Source organism: Anser cygnoides, chromosome 5 (genome assembly GCF_040182565.1).
Source record: "Anser cygnoides isolate HZ-2024a breed goose chromosome 5, Taihu_goose_T2T_genome, whole genome shotgun sequence".
NCBI classification, from domain to species: Eukaryota; Metazoa; Chordata; class Aves; order Anseriformes; family Anatidae; genus Anser; species Anser cygnoides.
The window spans coordinates 31,790,660-31,812,754 of NC_089877.1; the positions used below are offsets into that span (position 1 = coordinate 31,790,660).

The 22,095-nt window shown below is 33.8% G+C and overlaps 1 protein-coding gene and 1 long non-coding RNA gene across 5 annotated transcripts in view; one reads left to right on the forward strand and one right to left on the reverse strand.

The window, feature by feature from the left end:
* UBR1 (ubiquitin protein ligase E3 component n-recognin 1) overlaps positions 1–22,095 on the forward strand; it is a 71,244-nt gene that overhangs the window by 16,482 nt on the left and 32,667 nt on the right. For 3 of the 4 annotated variants that reach the window (XM_013191821.3, XM_066998702.1, XM_048065317.2), the window contains 23 exons: positions 1,739–1,849; positions 3,841–3,971; positions 4,469–4,610; positions 6,332–6,394; positions 6,704–6,827; positions 8,680–8,787; positions 9,266–9,354; positions 10,138–10,236; positions 10,884–11,041; positions 11,682–11,781; positions 12,082–12,210; positions 13,024–13,207; positions 14,167–14,228; positions 14,438–14,548; positions 15,451–15,516; positions 15,680–15,781; positions 16,810–16,873; positions 17,262–17,386; positions 18,344–18,396; positions 19,240–19,342; positions 19,845–19,893; positions 20,938–21,092; positions 21,490–21,589. In XM_013191821.3, the coding sequence (XP_013047275.3) occupies positions 1,739–1,849; positions 3,841–3,971; positions 4,469–4,610; positions 6,332–6,394; positions 6,704–6,827; positions 8,680–8,787; positions 9,266–9,354; positions 10,138–10,236; positions 10,884–11,041; positions 11,682–11,781; positions 12,082–12,210; positions 13,024–13,207; positions 14,167–14,228; positions 14,438–14,548; positions 15,451–15,516; positions 15,680–15,781; positions 16,810–16,873; positions 17,262–17,386; positions 18,344–18,396; positions 19,240–19,342; positions 19,845–19,893; positions 20,938–21,092; positions 21,490–21,589 (2,428 nt within the window). The remainder of the gene's footprint in view (positions 1–1,738; positions 1,850–3,840; positions 3,972–4,468; positions 4,611–6,331; positions 6,395–6,703; positions 6,828–8,679; positions 8,788–9,265; positions 9,355–10,137; positions 10,237–10,883; positions 11,042–11,681; positions 11,782–12,081; positions 12,211–13,023; positions 13,208–14,166; positions 14,229–14,437; positions 14,549–15,450; positions 15,517–15,679; positions 15,782–16,809; positions 16,874–17,261; positions 17,387–18,343; positions 18,397–19,239; positions 19,343–19,844; positions 19,894–20,937; positions 21,093–21,489; positions 21,590–22,095) is intronic. The other variant, XM_048065318.2, reaches the window with a different exon arrangement.
* On the reverse strand, positions 9,514–12,129 carry LOC125182932 (uncharacterized). The gene is made up of 3 exons (XR_007163771.2): positions 12,001–12,129; positions 10,614–10,697; positions 9,514–10,023 (listed from the first exon to the last, which is right to left on the reverse strand). It is a non-coding gene; the product is annotated as an uncharacterized lncRNA (long non-coding RNA).

Genomic DNA, 22,095 nt, shown 5'->3' on the forward strand with positions numbered 1-22,095 from the left:
CACTGTTTCTCCATTTCGATATCCATAAACTACTTCAGGCTTAGAGCATGGACTATAAAAGTTAAAAGGAATGTTAAGCATCAGCTTTTTAAGGAGTTTGTTGTGGAACTTGATCATCTCTTTCTGATATCCTCTTGATTCTCTTTGAGACAAATCTGTGTTATCTTTGAGAGAGTCCCATGCTTTAACTACAGAAAGATCTTTTAAATAATACTTCACTAAGTCTTTGCCTAAGCTGTTGTCTACTGTTTGCTTTGTAGGCCCGTTGTTTGCTTGCCCTCCACACTGATACCTCTTAATTTTAATAGTGTTGGAAGCCAAAACAGAGAACAGCAGTGTTTATTTTTAAAGCTGGTCTAATTCTGCTGCAAGGAGTGAGGAAAATGTACAGAAACATGTATTCAGTTATCCTTCACCACTGAAAACTGGGTTAGATTTTTTTGTGTTTTTTCATTTTATTAATTGGCATTGTCTGTTTCAGAGATTTGCCCTACTTGTACTATGAATTGGTCATAAATCCCCTTTAAGCGCATATGTTTCACTGAGAGTTTGGAAGAACGTCCCAGCAATCCCGAAATTATTGGGGAAGAAATGAAATATTCTACTCCTCTGCATAAGTCTACTGATCTGAAAATGTGTTGTAAATATTTATTCAAAGATGTACAAAGCTGCCTTGCTTATGCAAAACTTCCATATACCTGTGTGAACACTCATAGTTTACGGAGGAATAAGACGGTAACCCAGGAAAACAGCCAATAATGATTACACAGCAATTTGGAATCACAGCTGAGTTGAGATGCCAGTTTGGTATCCTGTTGTCTTTTCCATATTTTTCAGTAACTCAAGACTGTTTTCTTCAGGCAAAACAGCAGCCTGGAAATAGTAGCAGTTGTGCTGCATTTTCATTTTAAAGACATGATTTAAAGAACGCAGATTGTATTCTTCAAATGTTTATAGAATAATTTAGGTTGGAAGGGACCTAATGAGGTCACCTAGTCAATCTCCTGCTTGAAGCTTGTCTAATTAGATCAGGTTATTTTAAAACACATCAAGTAAATAATGAATTTTTGAATGTTTTTTATTGGGTCACTTAGTGTTTTTATAATTATTTTAGAATTGGGGTTTTAGAGTAAGCTATGGATAATTATTTTTGCCTGAGTTTCATCTGAACTTTCTGCCAAAATGAAGAGTCAGTGTTTCTGCAAGTGTAATTAATGTGAGGTTAAAGTTGCAAGAATGTATTTAGATGCTGATTAGGTCTTATTTTCTTTGGTTAGGACTAGAGGTACTACTAAGTTGTAGTACCTGTTTAATACACACATCTTCTAAAATTATTTTTTAACTTTTCTGAGTAATTTGTAAAGATGGTGTTGAGCATCACCCCTATAATTTTGCTAGGAAGCCCAGAAATACTATTTTGCCATTTATGAAATGCTTATTCATTAGGCATGTTTTTTCATCTACCTCTTGTTAGATTTGTTGAAGATGCAACAGCAACTGTATTTTCCCATTTATTTCCTGCTCAAAAAGTTTCTATTTTTTCCTTTGCTTCTCTGACAACTTTTCTAGCTAAAAAAAAAAAAATAAATTAGTTGTGGTAAGTCTGCAGTTTACACAGGCACCCTTGTATTTTGTAGGTAGGTATTTATACTTGTGTTTGACTTAAATATTGCACGTTTTTGTTTGTGTCTCATTGTTCATGTACATATTTCATGACTGAAATTCATGCCTTTTACAGATGCATAGTTCCACTGGAGGTGGGTTTTGTGACTGTGGGGATACGGAGGCATGGAAGGCTGGACCAGTGTGTACTAAACATGAGCCTGGAGCATCAGGTTCTCCAAAAGAAGTAAGAATTTTGCTTAAAGTGAAAGAATAAATATTGTAAATATTAGGAATTCTGGGACTTATACAGGAATAATCTTTTTTTCTTTCTATAAAAGTACGTATCGTATGATTCATGTGGCAGGTCCAATTGAGTTGAATGAGGATTTCCTTGGTGAAGGTATTTATTGGGGTAAAACATATATCGTCTCCAAACAAAAAGTAAAAACAATAGAGCAGCTCCAACAGCCTGTCTCATCCATTTCTGTCTCTGATTCTGAATAAAAATGTCAGTGTCTCACTTTTCTTTATCTGTACTATTCAGCTATTATTTACAAATAGATTACTATTGGATAGTTTAGTTACAGTACTCGATTTTGATGATGCTTTTTTCCCCACATTACTGTGTTACTGAACAATTTTTTTTCTCATTTACTTCTGGTGAGCTTTCTGTCACTAGCACTGGAAAATAAGTCTCTGTGGTTTAAAACCGACCTCAAACTAGGATTTCTCATGCTTATTGTACCTCAGAAAGCAGTACGTTAAAAAGAAATACCCCATCTTGAAAGCCATTTTCAAAAAGAATGTCAGCAAATATGTTGCTTCAGGTATTTTTTTCCTGAGTTTTGCATTCTATTCTGACATGATTAGGAGAAAAAATTAGTTATGATACGAGGTGTACATTAGTTGAATACAGGTTTAATTTGGATTTTTGTAAGGATGCAAAGTGTTCTCAGTTTTGCACAGCTTGTATGCATGTATGCAATATGGCCTCAGAAAAACAATCCTTTTAAGAGTCATCTGTTCCCTATTTATTACAAATTGTCTTTGCTAAGCCAGAAATAATAATAATTAAGAAACAAACAAACCAAACCAAACAAACAAAACCACTTTTTGCCTGAATATATCCTTGATATCCTTGAAAACTGAGGAATTTTAAAAATTTGTCAGAGATGAGATGGAAAAAAACCCTACCTTTCTAGGCACGTTTGGTTTAAATAACAAATTGGCCGTGAGTTATTTTAAACCTTGCTATCTGAAACATAAGTTGTTTATTCTTCAACAAACTTGTTTCTTGAAGCGTACTTGAAGCATGGATTATTATGCGTTTTGGAGGCATAATTTGAGCAAATTCTTTTACCCTTTCAATTTATATTAGATGTATCTTAATTTCATTCTATTGTGACATTTATTAATAGAGATTTCATTGGAGATCTCATTTCATCAATTAAATGTTCACCTAAGTGAAAAGTATTTAGCCAAGGTATTTGCAGTCTTAATTACAAAGATCTATCACGAATGTATTCAAAATTATGTACACAGTGATATTTATATATCATGATTTCATTGGCAGACCTTTTAGATTATATATTTGACCACAAGTTTTTCTTCTAATGCTTAGCAGGTCTGTTTTTCAGAGCTTTGTAAGCAGTTTTTTATGTTAATGCATTTACACTTCTCCTCTAGTACATTGCATTGTATGGACACAACAGAATTTTACTTGATCTTTTTTTTAGCAGTCATAAATGGGTAGATGTCACTGCATGGTTGATTCAGGAGCTTTTCAAGAGTGTCATTCTTAGGTATTTCTGAAAGAAACGGAGTTATGTTTCCTCAGATGATTCTGTTCAAGGAGTATCAAATATTTGGGAGAAAACCTGTAAAAGTAAACAAAGCAGGAAAAAAAACAGATTTGGACTGCAAACTTTATAATATCATCAGGTGTACAGAAAGCTTTTTATCAGCTTTTTAAGAAATTGAAATTTACTAAAACATTTGGTGAGGCCTTTCACAGCCTAGATTAAAAATGAATGAAATGAATGATGAAACTCTTGGAATACTAAGGAGAACCCTTGGGATGAAATCATTTTAAAAAGAATTTAGGTGCGATGAATTTGCCTCAAAATCATGAAAAGTATTATTTCCTGAAATATTTCTAGTAATAAGGTATCCTACCAGCCCTTCTTTAATTTTTAAAATTTCTTTTGCATATTGATGTTATCTCCTGTTTTACAGAATTCTGAATGTCAGTTAAATGAAGAAGTTATGGAACACTCTAGGAGGGTGTTTCCTTCCGTGATAAAATACATGGTAGATATGCTTATATGGGAAGAAGAGAAGGAACTGCCTCCGGAGCTCACAATTAGGTAAGGAGCATTTCAAACTTTCTCTCTGAGGTGTTAAAAATTTTGGTTCTTTTTTTTGGGCCTGTTGGCATTACTACGTTCATGCAAACTTATTAGTGCCTGAAGCTCTGTAAACAGAGGAATTTTGACCTACAATTATACTGAGAAAAATGTTTGATAGTTTATGGAAAAAATAGTGTGTGTGATTGTGCTCCAAATGGAAAAAAGACTGTTCTGTGTCAGGTTAAAATGACAAATGGGATCATAAAATGGCAAAGGGAATAATAACAGAATATTCAGGTAATGTAAATCTCTTTTGTACTTGGTATATGGTTTATGCAGATTTTTCTGGTACATATGGTAAGGGAGTTTTGGGATGTGTCTTTAACATGAAGAAAAAGCTTGATTTTTGTTATAGATTTCTCTCAAGCTTTTAAGTAAGATGTTGCTTATATTGGATAGGATGTTATTTACATTTTTATTTTCAGTTGTATGATGAAATATTGGCTTTTTCCCAGTAGAGAGAAGGTAGACAGCTACTACTGTGTCCTTTTCAATGATGAACATCATTCTTATGATCACGTCATCTATAGCCTTCAAAGAGCACTCGGCTGTGAACTTGGTGAAGCCCAGTTGCATACTACTGCCATAGATAAAGAGGTTAGTACATTCTGGATGTGTGAAAAGGTCACTTTTTAATTGTTAGGAAGGGCCACTATAGTCTTTTGATCGTAGAATCTTCCTTTCTGGGACACGGGAGATCAAGGAGAGACAAAGTCATGTTGCAGAATAATTGTTAATCAGCACTTGTAGAAGTATGCCATTCTTCAAGAAAGTTTTAAAACTATATTAATTTTTTCTTCTTGAGAAGGGAAAGAGCTGATTTGCCTGAAGTTGTTCCTTTTGTGTTTGACATATTTTCTTTACTCCTATTCTTTTTCTTTTCAGATGAGATGTTCTTTAGACAAATACTGTTAAAACATTAAAGGCAGTAATATGCGTATTCAGTTATATTTAATGAGAACTGTTGAGACTAATGAGAATTTTGCAAGGCTTAGTGTTTTTCCTGGCTCAGACTTCATGCGAGAATCTTAAAGCTTTAAATTAAGCAAATAAAACTAGGAAGAATCCATGAAGGAATGTGGGGAAACCTGTCAATTTTACTATTTTGTTTTTCAAACCAGTGTCCCATTTAATGTAAATATTAAGGTTTATTCACACCTCTAGTGGAAGGTGTCCATGCCCATGGCAGGGGGGTTGCAATTCGATGATATTTAAGGTCTCTTCCAACCCAAACCTTTCTATGGTTCTTTGGTATTTTACCTCCTGGGATGTGGGGGAGAAGCATGTTCAGTGCGTGGCTTAACTGCAGCTGTATTTTTTTTAACCTCACAAAAATATAAAACTTAGGTATTTGCACCCACAAACTATATTTTTCTGTAGCTGAGTATGTATTTGATGTATATTTAGCTATAGAAGATCTTAATAATATTAGAATTCTTTTTTAGTCTATAAACAGTGTTTTCTTTTCATGTCTTTCTTTGTTTAGGTAATGGAAATTTAGTTGCATTCTATTTGTAGTTGCTTTGTCAGTCCTATGTAATTACAAGGTTTGTCTTGTAGTTACAAGGTTTGTAAAATATGTACCAGGTATGTAACCATATATGATTTATAGAGAAACTTTAAAGGTTACATTTGATGTTCTTTGAATTATAAGGGTTTGTTTTGATTGAAGCCTGGAGTTTAGATCCAGTGTTGATCAGACATCTTACAAAGCACCCAATACAGCTTAGGACTAGGTCATATTGTTTAGTTTGTAACAGATCCACAACATACAGCTGCTTCCTCACATGCGTAATTCCACTTTGTAGAAAACTTGTTTTCGAAGTCCATACCTCTGATAGCCATTGAGTGGAACTTGAGAACTAAGCTGATGCTGTTCTTGGCTTTATTGAAAGAACTATAAAACCATACTTTTAATTTATCCTCCTATTCTTTAACAGGAATAAGAAATAGTAGGAAAGATTTTAGAAAAGCAATTCAGGATTGAGTGTATTTTGTGTTAGGAAGAAAGGTGATCTGGCTTTTAGTTATAGTATTCTGTGGAAATGCATCTTGTCTGTTTTACCCTGTATATGCATTTTCATTATCAAATTGTATTGATATATCAAAAGTTCACATTAGGATGTTCCATTGCTAATTCAAATAATTATCTTTAGGAAAAAAAAACAGTTAATTTTGATTTGCTTCTAGATGTCTAAAAGCACTGTAAGTGATGTTGGTCCCAGTTTCCACAAACAATAAAACATACCCAGGATCAGGCTTGTGATTATTTGGTTCTGTTTTAAATTGTTCCTGTATTCAATATTTTCTTTAAACAGGGTCGGAGAGCTGTTAAAGCAGGACGTTATGCCTCTTGTCAGGAAGCAAAAGAAGAAATCAAGGTAACTTCCTAAAATATTTACTCATTTAAAAAAAAATCAACCTCATCATTATTACTATCAAAGATTTGTCTGTTGTACAGTCTTAAAGTTATTATTTTCATGCATTTATAGCCTGTCTGTGAATTTCTTAAAATTGAACTTATCCTATCACGTTTGGTATGGATACATGTCTTCAGAAAAGAAACATGATAATTTATTTTTTGCTAGGGTTTGCTGTTAACATGTGCTTGGGGGAGGTAATGAATGTTGGAGACAAAAATGGAAATTCCTGTTATCTTTTATATCTGCTAATTCTTACCTGATTCCTAGAGGCATTCTGAAAATGTTTCTCAGCGACCACTTCATGTGGAGGTTCTGCATGCTGATGTTATGGCTCACCAGAAGTTTGCCTTGCGCCTTGGCTCTTGGCTGAATAAACTCATGAGCTATTCACGTAAGTATAACTTTGTTAGAACGATGCCATGTCAGAATTTTAGCGAGTAATTTTTTCAAAAATTTCTCTTTAGCACTGTTATATGTGATACCCCCTTATAAAAATACGAGCTTTCTCGTTTCCTCCAGAATTTTTTTCATCCCCAGTTTCGGCATCACATGCCCTATTTTGGTGACTTCTTTTGCTTGAAAGCTGCAGTCCCAGGTACTGGTGGAAAGCTGCAGAATATCTCTGTCAGTGAAAGCATACATCTTCTACTTGAATTAATTCCTGCGTCAGGTCTGATAGCTGTTAATTAGACACTATCAGTTAAAGAAACAACAAGAAAATAAAAAAAGGCTTAGTTTAAAAATTGGTGCAGTAGTGGAAATATTATTTTAAACTCATAGATTGCTCTGGTGCTTGATGACATGTCTGGTTTTAAAGAAGATTACGCTTAATTTCTTGGCTGAATCTGTCTAATTTTGATTAATGTTGTGTTTTGTCATATCTGTGTTAAGCCAAACTAAAGCCATTATAAAACTTTTCACCTTACAAGCATGCATAGATTAATCTCTACTCACTGCTTTGATATGTTAAATCTGTGGGTCTGTTTTAGCCTCTGTTGTAAGGTTAGATAATAAAGTGGATTTTTTATCTTTTTCTGAATGCTTTCTTCCTTTTCAATCTTTCCCTTAAAATACAGATATCAGAATTGTATTTTTTTTTCTTCTCGCAATATATATATATTATAAATTTTAGTTATTTCCAACTATGCATCTATTTCACTGATTGTTTTGTTGCTGGTTTGAGTTCCCCAACCTGTTCTTTTGATCAGTACAAATTCCTGACTGTGTAATTGTTTATTTCAAGGTGTCTAGTGAAGTTCTCTGAAAGCTTGTTTCTTATCCACATTTTTCTTTCTAGATAACTTTTCTTAGTTTTATGAAGTTACTGCATTTAAAATACCAACTGACAGCTAGGTGTTGACTCATCAGTATGAGTGTAGACAAGTCAATGTCAGTGCCCCAGCAAATCCTGAGAATTTTAGTTTTTTTGCTGATGAGATGAGCTAAAATCAAAAAAGTCTCCCATGTTGTGTGCAGCATTTTGGCCCAGGAAATTGTTGTAGGTTAACTGGTGCTTTAATATGTTTTATGTAAGTCTTCAAGCACAAACATTGAAGTGTAACGCTCTTCCTGTCCTTGCTCTTCTGGATTGTATTTGTAAATGGTTGGAGAACCTGATATTCTGTACTCAGCTGGAACTTTTTGGTAGTCTGATGGTTCCTGTTTCTTTCCTGGTTTTGCTTCATGTGGTAGAACAGCAACTGAAAAACGTTCTTTACAATTTGTTTCCATGCTGTCAGAAACTTCATTCTGATCCTTCTGAAATTTTTAATGTAAGAGCTCATTTCCAAACTTTAGTAACCCGTGGGGACTCCAATGTGTTGATCCAAAAAACTGCTTCATTAAATACTGTATTGACTGATAGGTGAAAAAAGTGCAAAATAATGTCCTGAAATCCTAGGAAAGATTGCATTGCAGGGACCTTGGCCTAGCCTGTGCATTTCTGTGCCGGCATAGTAAGAATCTGCTCTGCAAAGTTGTCTAAATGCTGTTCATTTTAAAATATTCTTCTTCACTGGATCAATTTAATAAAGTGAGCAAAAATAATAGGAGAAAATTAGTAAAGATAGTGTATGTAGGAATATGTCCACTGAGAGGGCCAGTTAAGAACTAATTTATAATTAAGTACCTTTTTTTCCTTTTTTCCCTTCTTAAGAACAGAATTCCATAGTTCTCTTCTCATTGGTTTGTGTCATTTAATTGTCAAAGCATTCTTGTATAAATGACTCGTTTTATCCCTATAGGTGACTTTCGACAGATCTTTTGTCAAGTATGTCTCAAAGAAGAAACAGGATCTGGAAAGCCGTGCTCCATAAGCAAGTTGATGCTTTGGGATGCAAAACTTCATAAAGGTTGGTGTATCCATCTTCCTACAAGCTGAAGAGGCAAATTCAAATTCATCTTTTATGTATTTAACCAGTGTGTAAAAATAAGTGTTATGCATGTGGCGCTACATTTCTTTATAGTTTTCATATTATGCTTTCTGATACAGCCTTTATTTTTAAGGCTGAGATAATTGATATTTTGGGTACTTACTTGCCTTCTAATTTTTTCCTGCTTTATGTATTTTGAACAATCTTTTCACAAAATGTAGCTTAAATGTGAGTGACTTGACGCTTGATGTATTTTAAATAGATACCTTTAAGTGTTAAAAGTAAGAGAGATGATATGAATGACTTAGCCCATATACTTCATAACTATTTCAAGGCTTTTAATGATTTTTAATTACCGTTTCCTTAATCTGTTTGTTTTCCACAAAAAGCTACTTTTTTTTTTTTTTTTTTTTTTTTTTTACAATAAAGTGAAGTAAGGTGTACTGGTTCTTAACAGGGGCAAGGAAGGTTCTTCATGAACTTATCTTCAGTAGTTTTTTCATGGAAATGGAATACAAAAAACATTTTGCTGTGGAATTTGTAAAGGTAAATTATTATTTGCTTCTTATGCTATGAGTTTTTATTAGATTTGTAAAGTTTCCCCAAAACCTAATAATTACTTCAATAAAAATAAGTTATGAACAAGAAGAGCTTCAGCTACTAGTTCAGTGTTTAAAGAGTGTATTAAGTCCTGTGTCAGTTTGTTCCTTATGATCATGCAAGATGCATATTATGAATGCAGTATTGTTAGTGTTATCTGTATAGTTTGAAATAGCACTTAGAGTGCAACTGGTCAGTCTTTTTATGAAATAGATGCAATAGTTAAGAGAGACAGAATGTAAGACCAGGATTTTTTTTACTGTTATGAGGTTTTAATTTTAATGAAGATGACTGACACTTCATGGTTTTCCCGGGACTGAAACAGAACAAATGAGGACTTAATTATTCATTGTACACTTCTGTAGACAGCTGTTGAGTAACTGTCAATGCAGTTCACTAGAAAAGGAGGAAGACTTAGTTTATAATAATTTAATGTCTTCATTGATTCTTTTTTCAGATACTTAATTTCTTGGAGAAAATTAGTTGTAGGAGATTAAAAAAAAAACTTTGCAGTCTGGCAGAGCAGTTAATTTTGTGTTTATCTTCAGTGCTAAGGTCACATGTTAAAAACGCTGTTGCATTGAGAACCTTGTGGCATTTTTCTTTGAGCTGCTTCTGTTAGAAAGGAAGAAGGACACTTGAAATATAATTCTTGCAAATAAAAAGTGAAACATTTTAAATTAAACCTTGTTTTATTTATTTAATTTCCCCAATATTCTCTTTTCCCAGTATTACAAAGCATTGCAGAAAGAATACATCAGTGATGATCATGACAGAGTTCTCTCTGTGACAGCACTCTCAGTTCAGATGTTCACTGTACCTACTCTGGTATGTGTAGCCTGTCTACTCTAGGAATGTAAAGTAAACGTAAGAATTGCTAGCAGTGCCACATGCACTGTGTGGTACTGTACTTGACAGAGTCTTTATACATTGCTGAGTTGAAAATGAATGATTTTGACTTTTAAGGTCAATATGAAAGCATGAGCCTGAGTTTATGTGAGAATCTATTACAGAAGATAGAGGGAATGCAAGTAAGTGGAAGTTCTAGGCAGCAACATTCTCTGTATTAACTTTGTATGTTGAATTTACTCTTCGTGTTAACCTTCTTAAGTAGCGTTAAAAACTTCTTTGGTGTCAAAAAATGATTAAATGCCTTTTTGTGTGAGTGAAATATGTTAAGTCCTCTGGGGATAAAAGTAGCATACCTGTATTTTTAAAGGTTATATGTTTCTTTCAGTCCTTTTCTATGTGATCTCTCTGGAAAGAATGGTATGTCCATTAGATTGTTGCTGTCAAAGTAAATAAAATGTGCCAAGTTAATACAAATCATTTTCATACATAATAAATACTATGAGAGCTTTTGTAGCTTTTACAAAATTTTTAGTTGACAAATACTGGATTCAAAAGAAACAAAACATGACTGTTCTCTCCAACAGAAATAGGGAAGAAAAATGTTTTCATTTTAATTCTTGTAGGCCCGCCATCTTATTGAAGAGCAAAGTGTAATTACCACTATTACAGAGACACTCCTAGAAGTCCTTCCAGAGTATCTAGACAAAAATGACAAGTTCAACTTCCAAGGCTACAGCCTGGACAAACTGAACCGGGTATATGCAGTAATATATGACCTAAGGTAAGCATAAAGTCAAGAAGCTTGAACAGTTCTTAAAAAACTGGAAGTAGGATGAGGTGTTCCAGTTCAGGAATCTGATGATAAAACTGCTTAAAAAAAAAAAAGAGCAAAACCAGCCAAACCCCCAATTCCTCCCCCCTGAAAAATACAATGGAATTCTAAGGTTTTATTTTTAAGTGGAAAGCTGAACATTTTTAAATACTAAAACTATATTCTGTATAGACAGTTTTTTAATGATTCTCACTGATATTATTTCAAATAACAATCTTGTTAACAAAATACATCTATTCTGAGACAGTATGGGAAATTTGGCTTCTATTCACTATCATTCTGGGAAAGCTGTATAATCTTCATTTGCATGGTGTTTTCCAGCCTTAAAGGTCCCAAGTTACTCTTGCTCAATGAACTGAATAACGTAAAAGCAAAACACCCAAAATATCTTGGACTTCAGGTTCTGATAATTTGAAATAATGGAGTTGCACCAAGCACCCCTAGTATTTGGTGAAAACTAAAGGAAGAGTTTGAGGTGGGGAGAGTGATGTAATTTGATGGTGTTGAATATTACAATTAATACTTAGAATTCAAAAATAAGCAGAAGAGAAATCTGAGCAAAAGAAGATAATGTTTTCTTTGGGGACAGGTATGTCTTAATCAGCAAACCTACAGTATGGACAGACCGTCTGAGGGAGCGATTTTTAGAAGGATTTGTTTCTTTCCTAAGGATTTTAACTTGCATGCAGGTACAAAAATTTACATAATATCTTTCTAATTTGCTGTTATAAAGATACCACAATGCTTTTGTTTGCTCATCTTTTTGTCCATAGCAATATTGTGGATATAAACATATGATTAAGGTAATAAATTCTTCAATCCTGTCTTGGGTGGGTGAAAAAGTAATGTTTACTTTATAGAAGTAATGTCCATTAATTTTAGGTACATCTGAAAAATCTGTATTTTACCATTTGCTTATGAGATTTTCTGTTGTTTTAAGCCTGTGATCAGTGATCTAGCTTGAGTATTTTGTGGCATCTCTATTTCAGGGAATGGAGGAGATAAAAAGACAGATCGGTCAGCATATAGAGGTGGACCCTGACTGGGAAGCAGCCATTGCTATACAGATGCAGCTAAAGAACATTCTCTTGATGTTCCAAGAATGGTGTGCCTGTGATGTAAGCAGATTGGTTATCTGGGGTTCTTACACACATGCCTTTTGTGAATATTACCGAGGAGTTTTTAAGTAGTAGCTTTTTAAAGAAGCTCAGTGTTGTGCAATACAGGCTTCCACAAAAAAAAAAAAAAGGCTGAAAGCATTAATCTGCGGTATGACACTGAGAAAGGGGATCCCAGGATGTAATTTGGTTGACAAAACTGTAGAGTATCAGACAAATCACAAAGAGGAAGTACTTCTCACCGTTCGATACTTTATGTATTAGGTTCATAGTGAACTGTCAGTTTGAAAAATTTGAAAGCATATGGTGTTCATTTTTAATTGCTAAAGTGGAAGGCAGAAGCTTTGCAGTAATTGTGTGATTACCCTGTAAATTGTCTTACTCAGTACTGGAGTTGAGCTCTGTGCTGTGGGAAAGGAGACTGTAAAAATCTTATTTTTAAGTTGTTTTGGGGTGAGTTGCTATTATTTTTAGTATGGAGAGAAAGGAGGAACTACAACTACAATCAGGAACTTATGATGCAATTTGGAGTACAAACTAGGCAAACTGTTAAAATTGTTCAGCTCAAATAAGTGCATAGATATCAGTGTTTGACAGAGTAGCTCTTTGAACAGAAGCATATTCTTAGTTAGCTTTAGCTTCAGCTGATGCTCCATTGCTCCAGTCCAGTACTTCTCAGTACTAGGAAACAGTAGTAATTATGGTGTGGATTTGTAGTAACTGTTTGCTCCTTCAGAAAAAAACAGGTGAGCAATTTTAGTGCATATTTCATCATTTTTGAATATAACTCAATGCATTTGTTTTAAATTCAAGGAAGAGCTGTTGCTGAGGGCCTACAAAGAATGTCATAAGTCTGTGATGAGGTGCAGCACAAACAGCAGCCGCTTACGGGAAAAGACAGCATTTCACTTGTGTGGCCATACTCTGGAGAGCAGACCTTACAGAGTGTCCTTAGATCCTGTCAGCATACATTTACCGCTGTCTAGGACTCTTGCAGGTAGGTGGTGTTTCTTTGTTCTGTTAGCTATTTGAATTAGGTTTCTCATCTGCCTCATTTCTTTTTTCTAGAAAGCATTTAGATTAAATGCTTCACAGATCAGTTGCTATCTGACTTTCTGGCGCTTTTACAATCAGGTGACCTTGTTCCCCAGATACCCATAAGGGAAAAGTTTTTTCGCAAAAAAGCGCTTGCTGTGTAGGTTGGAGGATATTTTTTACACAGGAGAGAGTGAAGAAAGCAGACAAGAAGGAATCATTTTATATTTTAATAATATAACATTACATCTTGAGTTTTCTCTAAACTATTTGAATTTCTGTTTCTATTCCTACTTAAAATGCCTAAATGAACAGTCATCACTTCTGTATCTCAAATTTATTTTCCACCTGTATGTATTTTAAGCCTGTTAAAATGCCCCTTCTAAAAGACATACGTTTGCAGCATTCCAGGACAGATTTCCAGTCAGAATACAAAGAACCACAGCGGTGGGTGATCACCACTTTCTCTACAATACAAACAAAATCATACACTGTTGTTAAGCTGCAGATTCTTCTTCACATCATTTGCTACCAAGAATATAGCAAAGATGGTAATCTGTTAAGCCTTGTAGTCTAGAAATTCTGTTGTTACTGACATTACGCAATTTAAATGTGAAATTAAAAGCTTGTTAATACTATTTATCTCTTCCATGTAAATGACTTAAATTAATTCATTAAATGAATAAATTTATTCATAAAAAGGATGAATTCTAAGACTGGTAAGAACTGTTGTGATAATGTAATAGATCTTCTATCTTAAAAAAATAAAATTATAATAATGGCAGTAACAAATCTTTCCTAAATAAACTTTAACTTTTTCTTTTATTTCTCTGAGTTGCAGGCAGTTTAGCTAACTTTTGGAATTGGTTGGAAGACAAACTTGAATGAATTTGATATATTTTTTTCCTATTTGTTTTGTAGGTCTTCATGTACGATTAAGCAAGACTGGAAGAATATCAAGATTACATGAATTTGTTTCTCCTGTAAGATATACTTATTCAAATGCTGCTTGTGATTTATACTCTGGGAAGGAGAAAGCTTAAAATTATATCTTAAAACTTTCATAACAGGTTATTTTGCAACTTGGAACATGTCTTTGTTTATTAAGACCTACGCTTAAAAATCACTGACTGACTTATTTTTCCTTCCTTCTTTCCTTCCATCTTTCTGTCCATTTTAATTTTACTTCTAGGAAGAATTTCAGGTGGACCTGCTAGTAGAATATCCTTTGCGATGTCTTGTTTTGGTTGCTCAGGTAGCTGCAGAGATGTGGAGAAGGAATGGACTCTCTCTGATAAGCCAGGTACTCTCTAGGTTATACAGCAGTGACTTGGTCCTAATCATGTATGCAGGTGTATCTCAGTATTGTTTTCAATGGTAGTTTCATCCAGTGTAGAAATAGGTCATGGGTGTTACTCCTACAAAAAATTACTAAATTAAAGGATTTCTAGATAGGAATTTAGGTAACTTGGTTTTATTTCCAGTTTTATCAATGGCTTTGCCTGCCTGTATTAGAAAACTGTTTTGATCTTTTAGTACTGCTTCTGACTTCTGTGAAATGGTAATAATTTTACTGATGTCTACTATAGACTACTTTCAGATCTGTTAAAGAAATTGTTGTATAAGTACTGTTGCTTCTAACAGAAAATTTTAAATATTTAACTATTTAATCTCATATCAAACTTCTGAGTACTATATAACTCGAAATAACAAACATTCGATAATACTGGTGGGCTTTTCTGTTGCAAGAGTCTACCCATAGGTACTTGTATTGTGCCTCCTTTGACTTTACTTTTTTTTTTTGTCTTCGGCAGATTTTTTTTAAACTTACCTTTCACAGAACCCTTTGGTGAAATCAAAGTAAATATTAGTAGCCCCCTGTAGAATTTGTCTGTCAGAACTGGGGTAGGAGAAAGAAAATAAGATTTTTAATGAGTAGAAGGCATTAGAATTATGTTATTTTGGAGTGTGGCTGTGAAAAGGTGAATATGGCATAGATTTTCTCTGAAAAAGTGAAAAATCATTTTTCACTGCTATCAAAGTACATTTGTTCTGAAAGAGACACGGGACTTTGCCTTACCTTAATAAAGATGCTTTACAATTTGACAAAGTCTCAAACAGGCATTAACTGGTACAGATCTGGTAGTGCATTACTTCAGCATTTACATTACTTCTCTGCTTAAATTTTGTTTTCATGTTTCTCAGGTATTCTATTATCAAGATGTTAAATGCAGAGAAGAGATGTATGATAAAGATATCATCATGCTCCAGGTATAATGGTCTGAATCATTTTTTGCTTGACTCACAACATGCTCATGTTTTTAATCTTAATTAAATATGTATTGTTGTAAAATACTTTCTCATTAAAAGGATATTTTTCATAATTAATGAAGAATTGTAATGGTAACTGATATTCATATTTGTTTTTTGTTAGATTGGTGCATCTCTTATGGATCCAAATCATTTCCTGTTGCTCATACTGCAGAGGTATGAGCTTGCTGATGCATTCAGAAGGATCAAACCCACCAAAGATCAGGTAAGTGTCAAGTATATCTGCTAATGAATTTGTTTACTTTGAGTGCGTGGAACATTATTAGAAAAAGTAGCTACTGTTGATCGCTGCATTTTTTGACCACATTAAGTCAGTCAACACAGAACCTAGTGGTTAAACAAATCGCACACAATCACAAAATGATTTGGGTTGGAAGGGGACCTCTGGAGGCCATATAGTTCAATCCCCAAGCTCAAGCAAGACCACCTAGAGCTGGTTGCCTAGGACCACATCCAGGTGGCTTTTGGGATATTTCCAAGGAGGGAGAATGGGGAAGCCTTACCTCCAAGGATGAAGACTCCACAACCTCTCTGGGCAACCTGTTCCAGTGCTCACTCACCTGCTCAATAAAGAAGCTTTTCCTGATGTTGAGACAGAAATGATTTTATATTTTCAGTGGAGGCTTTCTTACTCAAAATTAGTAAACAGATTTTGCCCTCTTTGGTGTGCTTTGTTCAAAGTCGCAAGGCAGTTCAGAGAACAGCATTACTGGCACAGCGTAAGATTGAATAAAAAGACCAGAGCAATGCCTGTCCCATCTAGTATGTGCCTTCTCTACATATATTTCCTTAGGTTTTCAATTTTTTTAGTGTTCCCCATTCACAAGGTAAACTGTTTACTGATTTCCTTGTTAATAACGTTTTCATAGGTCATCTGCTAAAATACAGGCAAATGACTTCTTTACAGAGTTTATATATGTAGTATTTGTCTATTTTTGATGAAACTTGCTTCAATTGTTGTGCTACTTCTTGAGGCTTGAATGTTGATATAACCCTTCCTTTGGGATACATTTTTCTGTTATTTCTTTTCCTGCATGTGAACCTTGCACTTCAATAGCACAATAATATCTATAATATCTTTTATATATCTATATCTTTTTCCAACTCATTAAGAGGGAGGGTTCTTCTCACAATATAATGCTTCACTGAAGCAGTGCATCTCAATACTAAACTCACTCTCATATACAGATTTTCCTGTTAATGTTTTTTAACTGATTTCTCTCATTCTTGTAGGAATTGATTAAACAATGTAACGTACTAATAGAAGAGATGCTTCAGATTCTCATCTATGTTGTGGGTAAGTTTGTTTTTTCTCTCTACTCTGGTAGTAATGGATAATTACAGCTTGGAAGAACAAGCTTGATTACTTCAGCATAGAATCTGATATGGAGAGTATACTGGAAAGTGCCTATTTTAAATAGATGGTTTGTTAATACAAACATTTGTCAGCTGGAAGCAATAGGTTTTACATGGCGAAAAAAGCTAATAAGATAATTTAATAATTTCCTATTAAGGTGGAACATGAGAAGAAACAGCCCATTTTTTTTAGGAAGCTAGGCTAAAAACAAACAAAAAAACTGTCTTGTTACCTCTCAGACACTTGGGATAGCATATGTTTACATTCCCAGATTTTGCTTTGTAACTGTCTTTTATGCGATTCTTTTCCTTTTGATGTACTTCGGTAGGAGAAAGATATGTACCTGGAGTGAGTAATGTGACAAAGGAAGATGTTATCATGAGAGAAATCATCCATCTACTATGTATTGAGCCGATGGCGCATAGTGCAATTACCAAGTCCTTGCCTGAAAACGTGAGTCCTGGGTTGCTACTTTTTTTCCTTAAATTTTTCTGTTTTTATGTCTTTCTCCTGTTTATCTTCCATATCTTTGTATGGAAGTAAGTATTTCATTTCTAATAAAAAGCTCAGATGTTGGTTTGAGAATTAAAATATAGCATTACAAATGGTGCTACCTTACTGATGTAAAGGTAAACAACATAGATAGAAGCAATGTCTAATCCGAAGGGGTTCATATGGGGATTGTGCATTTTGATGAAAAGATGGATTGATTAAAAAAACAAAAAACAAAACAAAAAAAACACGAAAAACAAACAAAAAAAAAACACTATATTTTTACACACCTCTTCCAGATTCAAGAACAAAAGTTTTAAAATTTTCTTTTTTGGCGCAGTTAGGACTGGGCAGAACAGAATCCAGTTGCCCTGTTTGCCATCAATAAACATGGTTCTCTAATTTGATCACTTCAACTTGTTCATTGAAAAGTCATAGCTTTCAAACCCTACCATTCTATTCTAATTGTTGAAAACTTACGCACAAGGCAGAGCTGTGGCTTAGATTTTATAGTGCAAGCTTTCAGGGCCAACAATCAATGCCAAAACAGATTATTTGAAAATATAATACCCTGGATTATAATCAGAAACCAATAACACGTGATCCACACTGACTATTCTTAGGGAGTGAAATATTTTTTCCCCTCCGTTGAGGTTGAGTAAGGCACTGCTCTGTTCAGGGAGATCAGCTTTGTTATAAATCAAATTTTACATGAGCAGATGAAAGTATTTGTTATGTCTTTGGTACTTCCTTGTAACTTGCCAGTTATGAATAACCGCTTTCTGAGTAACAATGGGCAAAATAATTAATGAATTAGAGAATTGTTCTAAATCTGCATGTCTGGTTTTGTTGTTCATAGTATAATACTGAAGATATTTGAATCATTATATACTTATGCCAAACAAAATTTTTTACCAGGAGAACAATGAAACTGGCTTGGAGAATGTAATTGATAAAGTGGCTACATTTAAGTAAGTTCTTAATATTGTTTTATAAGTACCTTGAGCATGAAATTAGATAGCTTATATGGGCTAAGCAAGCTGTATGACACTCTCCATTCAGCTAATGTTTTCTGTCTTGAAATATACATACTTTAGAACATGCGTAAGAAAGAAAAGTATATGGAATATATGAAGCTGCTGCTTCTCTCCTTTTACTCCTCTCTTCAAATTCAGTTTGAGGAGCCTCAGGAGTTTAGTGATCTCATGTCCTAGTGGGAAAATCTTGAAAAGTTGATTTAATTTTAAAGATGGTTGGGAACCTTAACAACTCATTGTACTTCTTGATGATCACCTAACCATTGGTTTAATGTCATTTATTTACTAATGTGCTACTTGGTATAGCTTTCAGATGGGAGATGTTTTTTTTTAAAAAAAGTACGTATGCAAAAAAGGAAAACAATTGTGACAGTTAAGAAAAAACGGTTCAAATGTCTGCTATTTTTTTGTCACAAGAATGTCTTGTAATTTTAATTGTTTTAGAATACCTTATTTCAAATCTTACATTGGTTATGTTTAATCAATGGCAGCTATAGGTGTACCTAGAAATTTTGCTGTGGGAATTATATGGAAGATTGAACATATCCATACAATATGGAATATATATATTGAATATATGATAGTCAACAGTCTTCAAAATTAAAGACTCAAAACTGTACCCACTCTATGCTCGTTAAGTTAAAAAAGTAACCTTCACCTATTTCATTGACTATTAGCATTTCCTCAGAAAATAAATCCTGTTACTGGTTTGCGTACATTCAAAGATGTGCTGAACATACATAATTAATCTGTATGTCTTGAAATATTTCCTTTAAGGAAACCAGGAGTGTCTGGCCATGGAGTTTACGAACTGAAAGACGAATGCTTGAAAGAGTTCAATATGTTCTTTTATCACTATACTAAGACCCAGCACAGTAAGGTAGGTAGTGTAAGAATCGCTCTCAACGGTAAAAATAGCACGTGATTATCACTGTCTAAGGAATTTTGCTGAATCAAAGGAGTTGATGGAATGTAAAGAAACTGATATAGGAAAGAGTGTATACAGCTAACTTGAGAACTAAACTTCTAGTGAAGTTAATGTTGATACAAACTGATGTGGTGTGGCTTGTAATATTTTTCCCATGGTGACTTCTGTGTTAACTCTCTTAACTGCTAAGAACAGAGTGTGCTGAGAATTGTCCTTGAATTTGAAGAAAGCAAATACTGCTTTTATCAATTTTATTGAAGAAGAAAGTATGTGCTGCTATTTCTTTACTACAAAATGAAATGCAAAATTCAGTATTAAACAGCTTTTATACTGGATTCTAGTTGCATGACCAAGTATTGACTATGTGTCTTGCCACATTTGATAGATTAGCATTTCTCATTTTTTCACTGCATACTCCTGTAGACATGATAATAAAACACTACCTTTTCTGTAGGCTGAACATACACAAAAGAAAAGAAGAAAACAAGAAAACAGAGATGAAGGTAAACATACGAAACTAATGTCTCAATAAACATAATTCAGTAGTGCATGTAGTTTTTTATATAAATGAGCTTTGTGAGACGTATTGTGACTTGCAATGGATAGCCGATTTCATACTACATTTGTTGTGATTTGTGGTAATTGTAATTAATTAGCACCTGACTTTTTTTTGTAATTTAGGAATTTTTGAAATGTTATTTTAATTTCCAGTAGACAAATCAACATGGTATAATAACTATTGATAAATTAAACAACTTAGTCTTTATGGCTCCTATTTATTCACCATAAGTTATTTTTGTGAGTAATTTCTGTAGCACAGACGTGATACACAGTAGTGTCCTCTAGAGAAGGTTGCTGCAGGAACTAATGCTCATTACCCATTCTGTAAATAGCTTGTGTTTTATAAACCAAAATTTGCTTATTTAAAAGCTGCAAACTTTTACTAACTACATGCTAACTACAAACAGAATACGTTTCTGTTGCAACACAAACATTATTTTCTAGTTTACTTTTAACCACTTAAGGCATGAGCATTAGTTGAGTTGATCTGAGGAAGACTTTGTAAACAATTAAGTAAAATAAACAATTTAATAAAAATCAACTATTGACAACTTTTGTTAATCTGAAAAGATAATTTTTCTCTTCCCAGATTGCCATTTCAGTTGAATATCTTAATTTTTGCATCCCATCCTTGTTTAAGTTTTAACTACTTAGAAAATGTATCTGATGCAAAACAAACTTCTTGTATGTTAGTGATACGTAAATGACAAGAGGCAGTGCAAGCTATTAAAGACTTGTATTTAAAGATTGCTTGTGTAGCTTAGTTTGCATGTGTTTTATATAAGAACTTATTAGAAGTACTTAATTTTACTAAAGATAAAACCTGACTTAGGCAAACAATTGGATTTGAGCATATTTTTATTAATTGAAAAGATCTAATTGTTCTTTCACTGGTAGTAGTATGCTTCCTGTCTCTACTTTTTGCTCGAATCTTTGATGAGGTGCCAGTACATTTACTACTATTTTCACATATCCACATTTTCTAGCATTGCCACCACCTCCTCCTCCAGACTTCTGTCCTGCATTTAGTAATGTGGTGAGGCTTTTGAACTGTGATGTTATGATGCACATACTGCGGACCATCCTTCAGAGAGCAGTAGAACTTGAAACCCACTTGTGGACTGAAGCTATGATCCAAATGGTATGGTTAACTTTGTTTTTCCCATGATAATTACATTAAAAGCTTATGATCAAAATGTGCAGAGATTAACTTTGAAAGATAAGAAATGACTTTTTGATCCCCAAACCTGTTGTTATAAATCTTAGAGATGTTTATAGGTTTGTATGTATCAGTAAAATAAGATTCATATTTTAATATGTGCAAAGTTTATTGTAGTGCAAGAAGTACAAAAGAAAGTTAATTACATTGTGTTGTCATATCTCCTTTCATGTATGATCTTTGCACTTATTCTTGTTTCTGTGTTTTATCATGGATATAATAAGCCTATAGTAGAAACTGTATTAAACATCCTTATTTCATGTACTGGTTTTCCAGCACTCTTAACAATGAATGACAGCTAACATTTTTCTCTTTTTAGGTGCTTCATCTCCTTTCTTTAGGGTTACTAGAAGAGAAGCAGCAGCTACAGAAGTCTCCGGAAGAAGAAGTAACCTTTGATTTTTATCACAAAGCGTCAAGTATGTTTTGTTTTCCTTGAAAGAGCAGAGTAAATCAGACTAGCTTGATTTTCTAAGGACAAAAATAAATTAGAAGAAAGTATTTAACTATTTTAGTCAGAAAGGATTCACTGTTTACTTTAGAATTGAAAACCGCTGAAATATTTATTTGAAATGATAGAGAGATCAGGTTTGGAGTAGCTTGCTTTGCTACCACTTGACAGATATGTTGAAGAAGAGATGTGTTTATCTCCTTGTGAAGGAAACAAAAAAAAGTAATATGGGTGATAGGTACCACATGGTGGTTCTTTCACAAAAGTATTATTGAAATAGAAATTAAGAGAAGACAGTGGATTGTAGAGAACTGTCTCCATCTTTCATACACTTGAGCTATGCAGTTATTGATTGACCTGCAAGTTAGTCTTTTGTTATGGTAGTGATAGTAGAAGCAAAACTTAATGGCTATACAGTGTGCTTTTGTTCTTTTTATTTTCAAAGTCCTTAGAGAGCATTTCCAAATCTAACAT